Raw genomic sequence first — 21,135 nt, forward strand, 5'->3', positions numbered from 1 at the left:
GGTGTTTAGTGCTGCTAGAAGGGGTAGTAGCTTAATAATTTCCAGATGCTTTGGTTTGGCATCCAATAACAGTTTAGAATCTCTAGACTGTGACCATAAACATCTGTTCTCTTGCTCACGTGCTCAGTAGTCATTGTATTCATATGCATAGTGTCGAGTTGGATTGTGGGCAAGAAGCTCTTGATGTAAGTTACTGTCACTGGAAGAAAATTTGGAGGATGCTTAACCTTTGCCTTTAAGAGTGTAACATGACAACATTCAAAAACCCCCGACTGCTTTTCCTGCTTTCCGGCAACTGCAGCTTATGTAACCGTAACGTTTACCGGGAAACGCTGACGGCGAAAGCTATGCAAGAAGGCAAGCTTTCTGGCAGAAACACGTGGGCCGATCTCCTGTTATTGTTTTGCACTTTTGCTATTTCAGTCTGAGAAGAGCTAACATAAAAGATAACATAACAGCGCTTTTTTTCTATTACATTTGTTTGTGGGCTGCCATTCTGAAAATTCCAAGGAATAACTTTGTAAAGAATGAAAGATAAGGTATGAGCAACTTTGGGGGTAGAAGAGTGGTTGGGTATGTGTGTTTCAAGGTTTGGTTCGAAATTCTTTTTGCCAAAGCGACATCTGATGCTGGATGCTGGACGCCGGGCACCGACGCCGAATTTTCTGTGACACGGGGCCCTCAACGCTGTCGCATTATTAAGTGGCTCTGCCATGCCCTGTTGTTTGTCTGTAATACTAGGGGCAACAAAATGTTCATAGCCAGCAAGAGGAAAGGCTCATTATAGGAGAGAAGCGTGAAACTACAGCATTGCACATTGTCCTAAAGAGATGGAAACATGGTAAGAATGACTTTGCTTAAATCAAGAGAATATACAGTTAAACTACGGTACAGTCGCCGACCGATTTTCCGGACTCCAAAAATTCGGACATGCCCGATTATTCGGTCAGCTTCGCGGCACCGCCATTCCCCCCATAGACCATAATGTATAACAACTGCCGAAAGTTCGGACACGTTGCAACCTCTCGTCTGATTTTTCGGACACTCCTTGAGCCAACTCGATCGAGAGCATCATGCACCGACTATGACCGGCGCATAGTTCGACTAGCTGAACGCCATTTTTGTTTTGGACAGAGCCTCCTTGCTGCCCCACGAAGTGGCGCTACTGGAAATCCCCGCTCATCACCATCGTTTCTGCCTGGTTCAATAGAGTGGCTCTACAGCAGTTCCGGTTTCAGCTTAGTAAGCCATGTCAAGACAATCCAGCAGCTGATTTGTTTCTTCACGCACGACGCTGCGAGCGGGCTACGTTTTTCGTTTGTGCGACCGGTGTCGGAACGGTGGTGTTTGCTTTGTGTGCTGTGTCGAGGTTTCAGTGATCCAACGCGGCGTACGGAAACATCGCGTCAAGTGTCTAATGGCGCCGACAGTGCCCGCGCAGACTTCGCTGGGGAATGCCGGCAAGCGGGTGCCGGGAGGCCTAAGATTTGTCGCCTTCCGATGTGCTCCCTACTGACGCGGAAAATGTTCTGCCGAGACCTGCGCAGTGGTTGCATTGCGATTCCGGACACCGTCTCATTTGACAGTTTCACAGGTACTGACACTGCAGTACTGACATGCGCAGAACTCGACGACGGCGAGATCATTCGTCAGGTTTCTGCTGCACCGCCGGACGATGACTCCGAGTCGGAAGATGACGCACAATGTGCTACGCTGCCGTCGCATGCGGAGCGTGCACAAACAGTGACTGTGCTTTCAGCCACCTATAGTGACCGTTTGACCCTCTCCCGAGAGTCAGGCTTATCTGACTGCGCGTAAACGGAACAGCGTGCAACGGCGCATTCACGATTTCTTCAAGCCTACTGCCGAGCCCGAATAAGCGCGTGGAAATAAAGGATTTCATTTTTTTTTCTTAATCTGCTTTTTTGGACACCTGTTTATTCGGACATTTCCGCAGTCCCCGTGAGGTCCGAATAAATGGTCGGCGACTGTATAACAAAGTCAGTAAAATTGGCAATTTGCTTCGCTATAGCGAAGTTTTGCATTGGAATTTGACCTTTTATGCAAGCACAGTTGCCTATAGATTTTTCTTACATGGAAAGGGGCTGCAGAATTTTCTGAATTATTGGACAATCAAGAAAAGCAAATTTGAATGACAAAACAATTCCTTTTGATGAATTTGGGAGTCAGCACCAAATTATATGGTTTCATGCTGCGTCGACGATATCTTCACATCGGTGGTACGAATTAAGCGAAGCCAGCCACGCTTTCACACGCAATCCACCCAAACGGCAGATAGCATCACCTGTACTGGGATGACGCTATCATGAAAAGCGACAGCAGCGAAAAGCGCATGCTTCCTCTGCCTCTCACTCCAACGGGTCCCCGAAACTTGAGACTACGCAACCTCCAATACTAAAGGTGCGGGAAAATAGCTTACATGACGCCACGCCATCTCGGTATGCCCACTCTTTGCACACACAGCAGATTACCTCTAAAGCATGATGCGCGGCTGTGTATGTGCTCAGCCATGCTTGAAGCCATGCGCAGCCATAGCCAAAACACAAGCTAGAAACCAAGATGTGTGCCAACTTGTCCCCCACTCTGAACCCCGCATGTGCTTGATCGCGTTACCGCAAGCTCACTCCTCTCCCTTCTTTTCCTTTGCTCGCGTGGGAAGGAAGCACTCGTGAAGCCACAATTTTTCTTGTCTCACCCTCACACACTTTCACTCACACCTAAAGCACATAGCACACAGGGTGCAACAGGATCTTATTGCAGTTGGACTTTATACGGAACATCATGTGACGCCCCTTCGGCGGTCACTCTCGTCGCGCAGCACGTGATTTGAGAGGTGCATTTGCGAAAAGCCATTTTGACAATCTGTATCCAAGGAAGTTTCCGTTTATTGTCTTGATATTAGTTTGCAGAGGCACTGAAATTTCGTTATATTGAAATAGCATACAAACACACTTCGTTATACAGTGAAACCTCATTAAACCGCAGTTGGCCAGAGTTCGGAATAAGTACGTACTAAACGGTAGTACTACTTAACCGAAATAGCATGAGATCGCCCACTTACCTGTCAAAAACGGAACTCAGAGAGAGTGCGATGAAAAGGGATGAAGACATGCAGTATTTATTCACTTTGCGTGAAAAGAGTGTTATTTTCGTTTGATGCCACGGCGACCTAGCAGTGACGACAGTGGTCTCAAACTTACTGAAGCTGCGAGCCAGCTTTTCAGCCAGCCCCCTCTTCTCAGGAAACACTAACGTGGCAGATTCCTCGTTGGCGTTGCATGTTCTCCGTGCACACGAGCTGTAGCGCTGCAGAGGTTGCGAGGCGCCTTTTTCCTTGTGGGGTGCTGTTCTCATCGCGACGATTGCATTCATGAGGCTGACCTAACGCACAGCTTCTGCCACTGTCGGACCTGAATCACCCGTGCTGTCGCTTTCTGTGTCATCCTCATCACTGTCACTAGTTGACACTTTGGCAACAACAGAGGCAACGATGGCGAAGAGTCGAACCTTGTAGCCGACATATCTACGTGGTCGAAGCAGCGCTCCCCAGGGACGTTCAGGGCTGCCAAGCAACTTCTTCGCATTCCAAATGCCACATACTGTAGTTAACAGTAGATCCCTGTCATGTTGCCAGCACCAACTTCTTCGTGTCACGTTCGATAGCCCGAATGATGTCTAATTTTTCTTCTATGCTGAGCACTCGACGTCTTTTTTATCCGAGCTTCGGCACGATGGGAGTCCTTGTTTGCACAATGCCAAAACGCTATCTGGCATGGTTCTTTATTCTATGGCATGGCACCGAAATGATGTTGATGTGGCTTCATGCACAAATGCACAGGGCGCTTGGAGATCATTGTTCTGATCTCTGAGGCTTGTTGTTCTGCCGGGCTGCCCGATGGAGACAACACACCATTGTGTTTATGCGACGAAAAGTGGAAACATTACGTGTTAAACAATGCATGCGCAATAAGCTGTTACGATTTGTGCGAATACAAAACACATTATGTTCAATGGCTGGAGTCGGGGATGTGACTTTACTACTTAAAGGTTACTGTTTAAGCGGGTATAGCTTAAAAGGGGCGCTAAAGGCAAATAGTAAGTCAAGCTAAAGTGATAGATTAGTGCTCGAGAATCTCTAAGGCATCAATATTATCGCAAACAGAGCCTTAATAATCGAGAAATTGAGGTAACTGCACGACGTGATTAGAGATTCCCCCAACACATTCAAGCACTTGCCCGATGACGAAAGCACTCCTCAGTTAAATTTCGTCACTAGTAGTCAACCACTCATTGCACAAAACATCCTCGTATTGTATTATAAGATGAAATAAAATGCTACTTGTCCAGTTCTATTTCATGTCTAGACAAAGGAACTTATTGAGATTATTCATTCATTCTTCATTCATTCAGACAAAGGAACTCATTCATTCAGTCAGGCTTTATGCCTTTAGTCTCAGTCTACCCTCGTTTGAATGAACGAGAAATAAAATTCAATTTTTTACTGTTTATTACCCTTGACAACGACGCGGGCGGTCGAACAGTTTCGTTTTCTCTCGACTGCGCGCCGCCCACACTTTCGCGTTTCAGTAGTTATCGCACAGTGCTGCGCTGGTTTTGCTGGCTCACAAAACTCGCACAAATTGCAAGCAGCAGAGAATTCAACTTCCACGTGATGTCGAGAGATGCCCGAATGGTCTACACCACTTGGCCAAAAAGCAGCTGAAGCAGTGAATCTGCCGCATGCTGCCGCTCCGACTTTATCTGTCTTGGCTCGGTACCGCCATCTGTCAGATGCTGTTTCACTCACTAACAGCAGCAAAGGGCAGTGATGGCATATGCAATGTCACCACTCCCATGGTTGGGTGGCGGGAGATTGGAATTTCGAGAAAGGTATTTGGACGCTTCAGATGCAATTTTCTCGTAAACTAAGTCTTTTCTCGGGAAAAAACTAGCGTTGCGAGGTTTCTGGAATGGTATTTAAACAGTCCACATCAACTTAGTATTAGCCTTTAGTGTCCCTTTAACGAGGTTTTACTGTATTGAGGTTCTAAATACACGGTGTTCAATGAACTATAGGCTAAGTAAAGTTAAATACTTCGTTATAATGAGAATTTTGTTATATTGAAGTTCATTATATCGAGGTTTAACTATATTTGCATTTATTAAAAGTAAAATAATAATTTCACGGGCTTTACGTGCCAAAACCATGATTTGGTTTTGTGAGGCATGCCACAGTGGAGGACTGCTAATTAATTTTGACCTCCTGGGGTTGTTAAACATGCACCTAAATCCAAGTACACAGCGATCTTTCCATTTTGTCCCTATCAAAATGTGGCCGCCACAGTCTGCCTAAGGTGGCACATTCTTAATGAATTACTGAACATTACTGATCAGAAGTTACCCGCCCCATGCATTAGGTCAGCAACTGGTACTTCTGCATGTCAACTTCAGCTCTCCTATAGCAGAATTGTTCGGAAGAGTCCTCAATTCCATTGTTCTCTCTCTTCTTTGACGCGCCAACACAGTTTGGGGACGCCGGCGGCATGGCTGCGTCGATGTGCAGCCATAATCACCATCTGGCCTGGCTCATGCGCCCATGCCACGCACAGCCAGCCTGAGGCCGGAGTGTGAGGAATGGCGACCAAGGAGCAGCCCCAGTTGGCCTAGGACTTCAGGCGGTAAAGGTTGTCTCTTAAGTGGCTCTTGCATCCTGTGTCGTCTCTGAGAGCCTCAGCTGGCCAATGGCTCTGAAGCCACGGCCCTGAGCCCACAACATGTTGGCATCCTTTAAATATTTAAAAAAAAAAACAAATATTTGACAATTTCGAATAGTCGATTTCGAAATTGAATACAAATCAAATAGCAAAGGCTATTTTATTCATGCTAGAAATTTTTAATATTCGCACACCCCTATTAGTGAGGATACTGTTATCACCTCCCCCCTGTCTATCACTCACTTGCCACCGCAGCATCAGAATGATTTGATTTTGCATCTACAGTAAAGGTTGTGTCTTCAGGTATGCATTAACATGTGTGTACATCTGACTATACTTACTGCACAATTATTATCCAAGCTACATGCTCCAAGTCAGTAGCAAACTAGCCACCCTTGAAAATGGCATAGCTTAAGGATTTAGTCCTGTCATGAATGGCCTGGAATTCGACCTCTCAAGTGTGGGAAACATTCCAGCATGCTTTCCCATGTCGAGATAATTTCCCTCATCCCCGAAAAGGCTGTTATGATCGACCTGGACGTTAACCACTCAAGTGTGGGAAACATTACAGCGTGCTTTCCCATGTCGAGATAAATGCGCTCGTCCCCGAAAAAGCGCCACTCCTCTACGCCCTGAGCAGACACAAAGGGGAGGACCGAAAGGAGAAGACACCAAGGGGAAGGGGCTGTAGACTTCACAACCTGACAAAGGCACCACTGATATTTCCACAACTTCCCCAAGTTTTCCAAGGAGACATCAACTATCGGATGACTGCGAAGGGTTATTAAAGGCTGTCATGCCACCCCCCCCCCCACACCCCCTAGTCGCTAGAGACTCTGATAGTCACAATCATATACCAATGAAGTGAATACATTCATTTGAACTTTTTTTTCATCATCAAGATGCCTGCCTTTGTCGCCATCTCCTGATTATTGCGATCTCCTCACCTGTTTGAGATCGTGTCAGTCCCCAGATTAACCACTCTAAAGCAGCTGACAAAAGTTAGTTGGCCACTTATTAAGATAGTGCCAATTAACATTGCTGCGAGTCTTACCTTGGTTGCTGTGCTTTGTCTGGCATCTGAGAGAGCAGTATTCATGAAGTTTCTGTGTTCTGGGGTTTCGTGCCCGTGGTCTCGTACAGCCCTCTCGTGAGCAGACACCTGATATGAAGAACAAAAACAAAGAAAAAAGTACTTTATGTCCATTTTAGGTAAGTCTGTCATTGACTGAACTTTCTACAAATTTTACTATCCGTGCCAGTCTGGGTCATTTCTTCAAATCAGTGTGGACCAGCCAGAATTGTGACAAGTTAATTAAACTATTAAAAGAGATCTGCAGTAAACTTCAATATTATTAGTTTTAATCCAGAAGCAGTATGCGTGAGAACAACAGAAATCAAAGCAAAAATATTAATTGTTCAACCAATTCATTGATTAAATAATAAGTCACCCTTAGCTTGAATTTCAAAACCTTTCATAACGCCAGTCCTGTTTCGGCAATGTTCCTGCACACTTCCAATTGCAACAGCACATCACAGACACAGGAAAAGAGGGCACGCCATCTTAGTTAAACCTGCTTGAGTGATGTTCAACTGTTAGTTTATCATGCCCTGTTGTTTACAGCACACATACTAAATAAAGCTGTAAAACAAATAGCTTGTATAACAGGTCTGTAAGTGCTTTTTCCCACCTACTGTGTTAAATTGTCTGTCTGTTCGTAACATAACGAGAGGGCTTTGAAGACTGTTCCCATCATAGCATTCATTGCAAGTGTGGCGACATTCAATTAGATTGCAAGTTAGTATGCAATATATTTAAGTTGTATGCCCACAAAATCGGGTCTTGGAAACATATTCCTTTGTTTATAATAATAATAATAATAATATTTGGGGTTTTACGTGCCAAAACCACTTTCTGATTATGAGGCACGCCGTAGTGGAGGACTCCGGAAATTTTGACCACCTGGGGTTCTTTAACGTGCACCTAAATCTAAGCACACGGGTGTTTTCGCATTTCGCCCCCATCGAAATGCGGCCGCCGTGGCCGGGATTCGATCCCGCGACCTCGTGCTCAGCAGCCCAACACCATAGCCACTGAGCAACCACGGCGGGTATATTCCTTTGTTTAAATCACGGTACAAGTACTATGTTTATGTGACGACATCCCACATTTCATGGCTGCCAGATAAAGACTCTTGCCACCAGATGACTCGACAATCAAAGGCAGGTGGCAGGTGTTCTTTCCATGCTCTATGGGAAACATCCTGGATTTTGAAGACGTTTTCAGTGTGCTCTGCATACCAAATTCTTCACATAAAGCAAGCATATTCTTTATGAATAGGTTTCACAAAATTTCTAGTATTGTGGCTTTATACCATAACAGGAAGCTTTAGCTCAGTGTACAATTCTGCTTTAACTATTTAAATAGATAAAAAATGCACAACTGGTTTAATGAGACAACTGCTGTACCTATTTGAATGAAATTTGTTGCATTTGAGAGAAAAGATCAAGTTCTAGCAACTATAGGATGCAAAATACTGATTTAGGACTTTGATATTTTTTTTACATCGGTCAGCGTCGAATAAAATAGAAGCGCAAAGTTTAAAAATACACAACTCTGTACTATAAACAGATATTGCAGTTCCATAAACTACATCTGTTAGAGCACTTAAAGTGGACACACGTTATATATAACTTTACAACTTATCTGAAATTGTTACAATGCTTACAAGGGTATTGGAAAAGTCCCAACACACAAATTAGTGGTAAATCTGAGAGTGGTCTATATTGCACCAATTTTGCCCACCTTAGGTGTATTATCAGGTGCAGTTTACGGAATTGAGATATCATTTTTTATTTGAGAGTTACAGAGTTGCAAAGCTGCAGGGAGTCGTCTCGTGCCTCTGCAATTTCAGATGGTGTGCAAAGCAGTGGTTGCTACAGCAACAAGGTTTCTGACATGGCCTTCATGATCGTGTATGCATTCTCAGAGGTCATGTTTTCAGTCATGAAGTCGGGCCACTCCACAGATTACTGCTGTCGGCAAGGGATAGGTTGGACCCGCAATTATGGTATTTTATCTGGTCGATCGCATCTTGCCGCTGGCCGGACAACGTCCTCACCTAAAGATTGTATCTTACACAGTGGTCTAAATACAGCCGAAAAGTAACTATAATACTACAGCAATTACAGCCACCATACTGCAACTGCCGCATGCAACATGTCAGTGGGCTCTCAAATTGCAGCTCATGTCATGAAAAGAGAATGTTGGTCAATGCAACTTCCAAAGCATAGAGGAGTACAGTCGCAATGAATAAACAGAAATTAACTAGGACACCTGCAGATGCTCACAATACCCGTAATAAAGAAGTAGTGAGAAGGTCAGTGAGAAAATCAATAAAAGAAAGGAAAATGAGACTTACATTTACTCTATACACACAGGCGAACAAAAAATTTAGTCACTGGCTCATATTTGGGGACTTTGACTGCCCGTGCTACGTCTGTAACAGTTTGCAGTTCAAACAGCGCATCATTAAAGCATCATTGCTGTATGTGGAACTACAATGGCCTGAGCTTCCAAGCAAGAATTGTGGGGATGTGCAACTCTCACGTGTGCCCCGATGTTGTTTTCCCCCGAATAGCTCCTGTAATCTTGTAATCTGGCTTCACCGCATGGCTTTACAACGGCAGTCGGTGTAGTTGCAAAGTAGTAAGAGAGATGGCACGAGTGTTGCACTGCTAACACCACCTAACGGCGGGGTTACTTGGGCGCAAAAGAGAGTAGCCTATGCCTCTTTGGTTTGGGGTCGGAAAGCGGCGTGGATGTTCTGCGCGTGCACCAATCCATGCTTCTGCGAGACCGTCTCGCAAGCCCTTGTTCAAACGTGCCACCGTTTGTGTGACCGTAAACGCGAACGACCAGGTGTTGGTGTTCAGCATGGGCTGGGCATGTTCGCTCACTATCCGGTCGCGGCGAGTCAGACTTCCTAGATTTGTGAAGTGCCCATCAGCACGTCCTGTGGATAGCAATTCGGCTAGCAAGCATTAGTGTGTGAAAGATGATTGTTTGCACTACTGCGTTGTCGTTTCTTTGTCCCAAGAGCACTGGTCAGACCCCCCACAGAATATAACCAAGTTGAACATCACCTAACGGCCAATATAAACTTTTATTACTTGATATGGTAAAGAAGCTGGCACATTTTCTTGCAAAGTACTTGTTTGATGGGTAAGCAGCAGAGAATAACTGACCAACAGCCCGGATTAGCGCAGACTTTCGGTCTTCGTCATCTGTGTCTGAAGAGCTGCTGCCAGTAGTGCTGGGATCACGAGGCCAGTCAAAAAGTGCAGCCAAGTTAGCATGGCATCCCCGGGCATCTTTGACCCAAGGGTCCGCCATGGGTCCATCTCCAATGGACTCCAGTAGCGCAAGCATAAGTTGTTCCTGAAAATGCAGTCAACAGAAGGAGCATTTACCAAAAAGTTGTTTATTTTCTTCATAGTTCTCTCCTTCCTTGGAATTATAGATAACTAGCCAAATGCCCTCCAGACGCACAATTTTGCTCAAGGTTCTCTCTAGCCACAGAATTAGTGAACTTTTACTACTCTTGGCTTGATCACAGAACAGCTTTCAGCACACAAAGCTCAATGTCACGGCCTAATAAGGCATATTAGGAATTCAAATGCCGAACCTCGAGTTTGCTGACAATGATGAACAGCAGCAGCACAATGTGATGATGAATTTGGATTTTAATGGTGCAGTTAAGAACAGCTCACAGTGCCTAAATGTCTGCAAATTTTGTAATGAACTCAAGTTACTTCTGATAGGAAGGAATTCGTACGCATTGTTCAAGTTTCTTCGGATCTGGCTGCATTATCTATGACTCTCACACATATAAGCAAATGTTAATACACAGTAGGTCTATTCGATTTGATGCACCCGACTGACCAGGACCGTCAGAGGAGCTGCGCATGCCAACACTCATTTGCTGAAATAGCGCTTCAGGCAATCCTGGGCGGTCTGGAACAACAAATCAAAGATACCTGGTGGCAACTCTATTTTTCTGTGTTTGGCAGCGTGTGAACAAGTTATGGTTGCAGTTGTGGTAGACAATCATAAAAGTACACATTAGCATTCAAGGCGAAGGTCATTGAGCAAACTTTTAGCAGTCAGAAAGCTTAGGCCAAGGTAATGACGCTACAGTGACTCGAAATAAAAGACTACATAAGGTGTGCATGTGTGAGCATGAGAAAGGTGGTGCATCACTGTCCCTAGACAATATACTCAGTGAGTTCACACTAAATGCTCAAAGAGACAGAATGATAATAAAGAAAGGCAGGTGCATTAAACTGGAAAGGATTCAATTTGCACAGCTAAAAGGGAAGGTACTAGCAACTTCAGAGACTGCGTACATCTTCTGGAGGATCAAGGCCAAATACAGTCGGGTAACGACGCCTCCTGGTACGTCTTGTTGACGGTGGTGTCTCGGGAGGAACCAGGCCACGAGCAATGGCCTTCAGGAACTCCTCACGCTTTCTGAGCACTCTCTCTGCACTCTCCACGATTGTGCGGTGTGAAACTCGCAGACGTGGTGATGACAACATATCCGACAAAACCTTTGTTCCCTCTTCCAAATCATGCTGCAAAGGAAGCAAAATGAAAGCATACCACAAATCAAGTCAAACCCTTCTTCCAAATTGGGGCATACCACAGCTGCATAGATACACATGGTGCATAGATCAAACGATGCTAAGCCCTTTACTCTACTTCAATAATACCAGTAAACTTTTAATATGATTGTTATTTCAGAACAATTTACCTTGATAAGAATGATTTAGTGCATTTAGTGGATGGCGTTCTAACAGCACAAAGGAAAATTAAGATGAACAGAGACAACAAAACAGGTGCTGTTGTACTCAATTCTACTGTTTCTGTTCTTTATCAATGTTGTCTTTTGGACTGTTAGAACGCTGTCAGTAAGATGAACCAACTTACCCAGACCAAGGTACCATACCATCATTCCTAATTACTTACACACAACTGCTTTTCCTTTTGTAGCTTGTGCCACCTTTCATGCTTCTTCCTTCCCTTCATTATGGTTAACCAACTCACCCGACATCATGTTCTAGTACACATCACCTGGCAGCCTTGTACAAATTAAGATACCATAAAAACCGAAATATAGGTCGAACTTTTTCATAGAAAATCGCTGCAATAAGTTGAACCCTGTCCTATATACCAGTCGTTATTTACAGGTTTATACTGTTCTTTTTTCTTTCCCTTTCTTTAGGATTAAAGTTTGGATGGTCGAACTATAATCCGGTCCGACATATATTCTGGTTTTCACGGTACAATCAACAGATGCCACAAAACTCCTATAGTGAAAAAAAAATTATGGGGCTTTACGTGCCAAAACCACTTTCTGATTATGAGGCACACCATAGTGCAGGACTCCGGCAATTTCGACCACCTGGGGTTCTTTAACGTGCACCTAAATCTAAGCACACGGGTGTTTTCGCATTTCGCTCCCATTGAAATGCGGCCGCCGTGGCTGGGATTCGATCCCACATCCTCGTGCTCAGCAGACCAACACCACAGCCACCGAGCAACCATGGCGGGTTCCTATAGTGAAACCTTGTTAGTTGCATTTGTTGGGATCGCATCATATCTACGAACTCAATGGTAGCACACACTTACTGGCAACTACAAATCAGTATCTCTTTATGTGCACCACCACCAAAAAAAGAAAGAAATACGTTGCCATAGTAAATTTTACCTAAAATAGGCACCAAGAGAGCAACTTTTCTTCTTCTTCAATTCCGTTTTTCCCCCTCACCAAAGAAAGTGTGACAAGGACAAGTGATGCCAAGCAGCACTTCGAAATTTTGGTAGGGAAGCAGGCCAGCAAAGTGGATAATGCATAGACTCATTGAACTTTCCCCAATTCGTGTATGTGCATGTTTGTACAACAACCTATTGAGTGAGAACCAACAACGCTTTAGGGCACGCTACCTGCTGCCACATGGTGCCAATCATCTTGTGTGATTAATTCCATGCAATGCACCGCCTACTAAGCATACGCCATCCTTTTGCCAGGACACTATATGCATTTGTACAAGCACCTGTCTCTTCGCACTCGCACCGCTCCTGGTGGTGCACGCTGCGCACAACTGTAACATGTGACTTACTGAGCCAATGCGGCAACTGCGAGCGACAGATCCGTGGCCCATTTGGGTTATTATAAGCATGCAGCATGCCTCTGATGCCACGCGCATTCCTGAGCAGATAAGTGAAGGTGCTCAATTCATTAGAGTTGGCAGCAATAGCAATGCACCCATTTGTGGCTGTGTTCTTTGCCAAGGCCATAACCGAGCTTCCTTTGCACTTTCAATGCATATCCGTATAAGCATCACCGCACCCATGCCGGAGCCACAGTCAATTGTAAGCCTGTCTCTGCACTTTCCAGAAAGGCAGATCTTTTGCAGCACAGTGCAGCACCAGTTACACCATGAGCCGAGACAGCGCAGTTAGCTTCTTGTGCGACAAAAAGTGATCCAGGTATGCACTAACCAGTAGGCATACAACAGATCGCTAAAGCTTAAGCGGTCAGAGAGAGAGAGAGAGAGATGCAGGCTTTAATTATATGCTGGAGATGTTAGCTGGCTGACTGCTTGGCACGCTACTCCAGGTGCTGGGTGATAATTATGATATGCACAGTGATCACACAAACTCATAAACAGCACATAGTCGTGCAAACACAGGCACACACAATAGAGATACAGTCGACATCCGTTAATTTCACCCTGACAGGACCAACGAGATTGGTAGAATTAAACAAGATGCAGAAAAAAAAGAACACTGCCGATTCATTTGGTGGTATTTGTCCAATTCCAACATGCCCCTGAATCAAATGTGCACCCACTTTCTATGTGTTCAAATGAGAAAACTAGCATAGAAAGGACATTAGACCTCCTAAACAAAGCAGAACACCCGATCTATTAGCCAGAAAAACGGGCAAGAGTCTAATAGTAAATGTGTTGCAGAATGACAACTGGTTTCCTAAAATCAGCTTCACCGCAATACATATGTGTTATGCAGTAAGGCATACAAATGCCGTGAAAGTAATTTTTGATTTGTATACGAGTGCAATACACAGGCAATTTGTGGCCCTATCTTCCTGGGAAAAACAAACAAACAAACAAATAAAAATAAAAGGCACACGTCAGAATCGGGTAAGGACCATAATAAGATATTGTGAGCCCCAGTTACTGCTTGAACATCTTCCCAGGGCAGGCCAAAAAGTGTTTTTGGCGTGAGATGACGTGTGTTCACATATTCACTGTCCTCTAAGCTCTGCCAACACAGACACTGCCACAAAAGTAGTCGCTATTGGGGTCACCCTAGGGGTTCGGTGCGCGAGCGCTGTCTGGTCAAGTTCAAATTATTCAACGAAGGCCAATTTTAGGATCGAAATAACGAAGGTTTGGGCCCATAGAAATGCATGGGAACCAGCCAGGACCTTTGGTCAGGTTCGAATTAGTCAAAAATCGAATTAACCGAAATTAACAGAAATTACTGTATTTACAGTTTCATTAAAGGATGTGGTCCACAAGCATTTCAACAGTCAATAAATACATTAGTCTCTGTGAAGATTGTGATGGAGATTTGTCACAACTGTTTTAACAATTAGTACATTTTAAGCGGATAAATATTAAATACATCAATAAGCTTGCTTGTTTACCATAGCACACAATTACAATGATAATTGCATTTAATAAAATTTTGGCAACTCCAAACATTTGCAAGACAATTTGTGATAATAGAAACAAAAAAAAAGGAAAGCAAGTATAGCACTTCAATGTAGACAGCACAGCTGTGTACAGAGGCAGGAAAAGCAGAAAGTGTCAGTCAAACAGGTTCCACATCCTCACCTGAAGAAGCTCAAAGACTGTTTTGCCATATCCTTCATCTTGCATGTAGTACCCATAAGCATATGAACCACACAGGATTCTGCGTGCTCGCAGCAGCTCCCATACTGCGTCTCCAAGGAAGTGAACATTGGGCAAGCCATCTTCACCCTCGCCAAACTCACGGATCCAGTAACCCTCTTTCTCAAGGAGCCGCCCTTTAACAAGTATTTCATCCTGAAACAAACCGCACATTTAAAGGAGAACATTGCGAGGCGTTAAGTTAAATACTGCGCTCAACAACTATGAAAAAGAGACACTGCACCTTGTGCTTCTTTTCGTGTTCCTTGTAGGAAGTGTAATAGTGGGCAAACTTCTTGAGTTCCTGCATTTCTTTGTTTTTCGTCTCAGCCTGCCATGGATTAAAGAAACCACATGTCAGGTAGATAATGCCCAGAACGTAAAACGGCACCTTCTAGCAATTCTGCTTGGAATTTCAAGCTTGGTACGCTTTCCTTAACTATTAACAGCAATAAACCTGCCTTCCCTGCATTGTGTGAAGCAACCTCATGGCCCACATGAAACATTTTGCACCAGACAAGCCTTACTTTTGTTGCCCCTTGGCTTAGTAGGTTATGAAATTGATGAAATCATTCGACAATTTCACTTGGATAGCACTCAAAAATATTCAACATGCACTTCCTCACGACGATTGCGCTTTCAGCAATATCAGGCCCTTACTTCTTTTAACACCAGACGACCTGGAGGAATGTGCACCTTCTGTAGAGTATTACAGTAGAACTTTGTCTATATGATCCCATTTTGTACGATTTCCCTGTACCAACGTTCCCAATTAAGGATGCAAAAGAATGACCCAATACAGTTACGCTCCTTTACCGATTAATATGTTCCCAGAAAAGACAATCTTTCGATACCAATGTTCAGTATATCAGCAAACTGTGATCGACCGTATAATAGAGTTTCCAGCCACAAGATCTCATTAAAACAAGAAAATGTATGATGCACACACACAATCCAGAGCAGTACTTGCTGGACCATCTCACTGCATGTTGTCATTCACAGCTATTGCCTCCAACCTATCATGATAAACATTTTCACCTACATGTTTCACAGTGCCCATGGCATAGGAAGCATACTACATACTTTTAAGGGGACACTAAAGGCAAGTAACAAGTGGACATGGTCTGTTTAAATACCATTCCAGAAACCTCGCAATGCTTGTTTCGTACCAAGAAACAGCTTAGTTTATGAGAAAATTGCATCTGAAGGTTCCGAATACCCTTTTCGAAATTCAAATCTCCCGCCACCTAACCGGGGGAGTGGCAACGTTGCATACGTGATCACCACTCTTTGCTGCCGTCGGCAAGTAAAATGGCACCCGGCAGACGGCGGCACCGAGCCAAGACAGAGCGGTAGATTCACCGCTGCAGTGGCTTTTTGGTCAAGTGGCTCAGACCGTTCGGCATCCCTCAGCATAATATCGAACTTGAATTCTCTGCTACTTGCAGTTTGTGCGAGTTTCGCGAGCCAGTATAACCAGCACAGCAATACACGATAACGAAACTGCTGAAACGCGAAAGTATGGGCAGCGCAGAGTCTAGCAAAAACAAAGACTTTCGACCGCTCGCATCACAGAGGATAATTTCAATGCGTTCTTTAAAAAAAAAAAGGAATATAACTGGACAAGTAGCATTTTGTTTCATCTTATAATACAGTACAAAGATGTTTTTTGCAACGAATGGTCAAGCACTAGTGACAGTAACGGAGGAGTGCTTTCATCATCAGGCCAATACTTGAATGTTCCGGGAGTTTCTCGATTATTAAGGCTCTGTTCGCGATAATATTGACGCCTTAGAGAGTCTCAAGCACTACCCTATAACTATAGCTTGACTTAATATTTGCCTTTAGCGTCCCTTTAAAGAGCCCCCAAAACAGTTTGGACAAATTTTGTAGATGCATGGGATACAGTTACAGTAAAACGTTCCCGCCACAATTTAAGTGAAGCATTTCATATTAAGTGAGCTACGGACAAAAAATACAAGTTACCTTCATTCCTAATCAAGCTTTTTCGCCTCAACTGGTTCGCCGAGAGATTGGAGCTAAGTTCCACCTTCACTGGCTCTGTGTCATGATATGATATTGTGTAATCTACTTCTATTGTCTTGAAACCAGCGCGCGAAGCCTCTCCAACCTCTCTGCTAGCTGCCTGGCTGTCGATCCACAGCGAGAGCTAGCCAAGTAGCATGCATTGAGAGTATTCTGTCGCAGTGCCGAGCATGCCCGATATTCTGGTAAATGCAGACAAGTTGGGTGTGTTGATGGGTGGGCGGAGGCATAAACTAAAGCTCCTCCATACTGCTAGCGCTGTGATGAAGAGGCTTCATGTAGGGTAAATGTGAGCAGCTTGCAGAGTGCAGCCACTTGGTGGCACAGAGCCTAACCAGCCAAAAAAAGAGCTAATATTTGCTGTAACCAAGTGCAAAACAATTTAAGCCTTTAAAAAAGATGTGCTAACCATTTAATTTACACCAGCAGCAAGGTGGAATACACTTGGTTAATGCTATATTAGCTCTGTGCTTGTTTCATTGAGCTCTGAGCCACCAGATGGCTGCAACCTGCAGGTTGCTCACGTTTTCACCTCCGCCCATCTAGCAGAGCGTCCAGTCCAGCTATATTCAATGGAAAACCAGACATGCTACAGCTCTCTATTGAGGTACTAATCCTCAGGCACAAAGTGACGGCCACAAACGCATAGATCCTGGTGCTGATCAGACACCCACAGTCCAACAAGATGTGGCCACTCAGCTTGCCTGTTGCCTTGCAGAGGGACATGATCTCACAGCTTGATATGTTGCCAATCATTATGTTTATGGCCCACAATGCAACAAAGGCAATCCATAGCGCTAGAAAAAAAGAAACCTCAAAACCAGCACTGACCATGCAGCTCGCATCAAAATGGAGCATGTTCTAACACGAGCAGACGACGCTTGCTGTGTGCCGGAAGTGCTTGAGTGTAGTGATGAACTGTCATTGTGTATTCTTTTTCTGTTACATTTCGTTATAGAAACAAATTAACCAACACTTCTACTATTACTAACAACATTTGTTCACCATAAAGTTGGAAAAATTATCTATGATGCTACATGGGTAGCCAATTGGATAGCTCCCCCAACTGGCATCAAATGCACTAACTACATAGACTGCAAGTGGGCAGCAAAAAACTAATTGGAGCGGCACCGCAGCGTTCGGTAGCGATGCACGCTTATAGAACCTTATATTAAATTAGACGCTTTACGTGGAACGCTTAAAAAAAGATGATCAGGAGGACCTACCCTAATAACTCGGCATGTTTGTACAAAATCGTAAACATTGTTTCAGGGTTTCTTCAAGGTTTCAAGGTGATAACCAAAACAGACTGCCATTCCCTGGTGGCGCGAAGTGAGCATAATGTTCTGCTCTGGCGGCCCTCGTGGCATCGTGTTCCAGTGATGCCCAAAAGCTTCAATTCCTTTCGGTTTTCCATCACCGCCTCAAAACAACAACACGCATCAGCACTTCGTGCTGCAATGATCTTCGCTGAGCGAGTCAGAACTTTCCGCCAAAACGTTCCCCCCAAAGAAGACGCTGACACAGGCCAAATTTGAGGAGCACGAATGTAAGCTTGTTGAAGCTGCAAAATCTACAACGTGAGTCTTCGGTCGCTTGGGCCCGGTGCGAGTCAGCGTCTCATGCTGCAACAATTTGTGCAGCGCTTCGCATTACATAGACCTCAAATATAGTTGAGGTCTATGGTTCTCTAGACGAGACCAAAGGAAAGCCAACAGCATTTGTCAGCACCCAATAAAGGATTAGATGGCTTCAGCTTGATGTTTGCTGTCCATTCTGCTCAGACCAGTGTATACCCACAGACGAAGGTGTGGTATGCACACAGCTGATCAGCAGGAACGCTAACATGTGTGTGCGCAACGCTCATGCCATCAGCGAAATACAGAATATGCTGCCCTGGCTCTGGCAGAGCCGAGTGAGCGAAGCGTGACAGAGCGTCTGCTTCAATAGGGCATCCTGCAGCCAAATGCACTGCGCATTGCTCACGCCCCTAGAGACCTTCTAACCCTCTGTACGAGAGCCTCACACGCACCATCAATACTGCGACAGCACGGCAGTGACGACAGTGATGGTGGAAACACGCCTCAAATGTCCGTACAGTTGCTGTGGCAATGAAATGAAGAGAAGCTGAAATTGTAAACCATGTGCCAATCACTGGTGCAAATACGGAAGTGCTTAGACTACCTGGCAAAACGGAATTGCTCAAGTAAACTAAACCAAAGCTTATGCCTACGCCCCAACATAAGGAAGCAAGATATAAACAAGCATATTCACCTCACTGATAATAGCACCTGCGTGTTCCTCAGCACGGTTCGCAGCCTCAAACCTGTTGCAACGAAAGTATCCACCAGTCGCAGAGCTGTGCCTCTTCCATGGTTCTAGACAGACCCAGCAAAAGTCATGCTTGCACTGAAACAAACATGAGAAAAGAAAGAGTCAAACCCCTTTATAACAACATTAATGTGCAGAGAAAATTTAACGGCTGTAACTAATAACTGTTGCAACTGGGTTACATACACAAAAAAACTAAACAGGGAGGACCAACATCAAACCTTTTAATTAGACAGAAAGTACAGTTGAGCCCATTTATAACCAAGTGAACTTTTGTGTGTACTCTATGGTAAAATGAACCACTTATATCAATGTTCGTGTAAATCTGCCTCTGGGTGTGTGCACCAAAAGGAAAAAGAACACGAAATGCAGAGAAAAAAAGAATGCAAGCCAGCGTATTCTCTTGTGTGCTACCCACATTCCTTCGCTGCATCATGAGCCTCCTACAATTCTCTCCATTCAACCCCTCATGTTTGTGTTTCGGAGGTGTGGAAGGGAGGCATGCCGGTCCACCTGCACCGCACACGATGCGAGTGCAGCGAAGGCACAGTTCATGGTTTTTTTTTTCCTTTTTCAGGATATTGCATCACGCAGTAGCCAGATTATTTGTTACAACCAATAATGGTGGCATGAGAATATTGCAGTAATCAGTTTATTTTACCATAGAACAAGAACAAAAGTTCAGAGTGCTGTGGCTGCTCATTGTGATATTCGGTATATTGTTTACAAGTGGGTTTGACTATAATTTTGTGCCATTTATAGCTAAATTTTGTACTTAAGTTAGTAGATAATAACATATGAATATGGAATACTCTGGGAAAATTGCATTTGATTTACTTTCTAGTTCTCATTGAAAGCATGTGTGCATTCAGCTTCATGAGCCATTAATATAGAGATGCAATAGTATGAAAAACAAATATTGTAAAGAAAATATAGTTGTCTTTAATGCCCGAAATACCCACAGCCACTTGCCTTAATCTTTGGAATGGATTAAGGGCTGAAAGATACTGACAGCGTAACTGTTTATTATTAGGCAATAAAAAAAAAGAAACAGAAGACTGAAGCAACCTGCACAGTAGGTGAACTAAATCCACAATAGGGAGAATTTGACTAACATGCGAGCAGGTCTGGCAATGCCTTTGCATAAGCAACATGATACTGAGTAAATTCAATTATACTTGTTGCTATTTTACCGTTGTGCTACAGTCCTCAGTTAAGCTTAATCTTTTGAAGGTCAATTTTTTTCACCAAGTGCGACCCTTCAGGGTCGGTTTTTTTAACTGCAGATTTAAAATCTTCAGAGCGGTCTATTTAAAAAGAAATTGCTGCAATTTTTTATAGGGTGACCATGAAGTGATAAAAACTTTTTTCCATAGGTAATGTATTTTTTATTCATATATACAGGTGGGCTTGCATAAATACTTATAATAAGAATAAAAAGTGAATACACTGGACAGGGGTAATTGGAGATCGCAGGGAGAGGCTTTCATACAGCAGTGGACATAAAATAGGATGGTGATGATGATGATGATGATGCAGGAATAAACAGTTAAACCTCAATACAAAGAAATTTCCAAGATAACAAAGTAAATTTCAAATATAATGAAGTATTTGTCTTCCTTCTTCTTGTCGCTATTCTTGTTTAAAGAACACCATGCATTTTGAACTTCAACATATGAAGTGTGTTTATACACGATTTCAACATAAAGAAATTTTACTGCCGCGCCAAAGGTATACCGAGACAATAAATGGAAACTGCCGCAGACGTGGGTCAAATGGTTGAATTACATGAGACTGGTTGCTAAGCACCTCTCAAATCTCACGACCACCAAGAGCAACTGCCAAAGCAGAGCAGTGTCACATTCCGCACAATGTCCCCCCACACACTGTATGCTTTAAGTGCAAGGGTAAGCCGAGAAGGATGGTGGCTTGATGAGCACCATCATCCCGTGCAAGCAAGGGAAAAGAGGAAAGAGAAGCAACCTCACGATGACGCGATCAAGCATGTGCATGGGCAGCGGTTGGAGGGAGTAGGGAG

The 21,135-nt window shown here is 44.0% G+C and overlaps 1 protein-coding gene across 1 annotated transcript in view; it reads right to left on the minus strand.

Moving 5' to 3' along the window:
• Window positions 1-21,135, minus strand: part of LOC142572126 (ankyrin repeat and IBR domain-containing protein 1-like) — a 74,439-nt gene that overhangs the window by 21,786 nt on the left and 31,518 nt on the right. Inside the window, exons 13-18 of the mRNA XM_075681016.1 lie at window positions 19,041-19,175; window positions 14,965-15,051; window positions 14,664-14,876; window positions 11,145-11,372; window positions 9,984-10,176; window positions 6,790-6,897 (exon numbers count right to left, since the gene is read on the minus strand). Coding sequence (XP_075537131.1) covers window positions 6,790-6,897; window positions 9,984-10,176; window positions 11,145-11,372; window positions 14,664-14,876; window positions 14,965-15,051; window positions 19,041-19,175 — 964 coding nt within the window. The remainder of the gene's footprint in view (window positions 1-6,789; window positions 6,898-9,983; window positions 10,177-11,144; window positions 11,373-14,663; window positions 14,877-14,964; window positions 15,052-19,040; window positions 19,176-21,135) is intronic.

Source organism: Dermacentor variabilis, chromosome 2 (assembly GCF_050947875.1).
Source record: "Dermacentor variabilis isolate Ectoservices chromosome 2, ASM5094787v1, whole genome shotgun sequence".
Lineage (NCBI taxonomy): Eukaryota > Metazoa > Arthropoda > Arachnida > Ixodida > Ixodidae > Dermacentor > Dermacentor variabilis.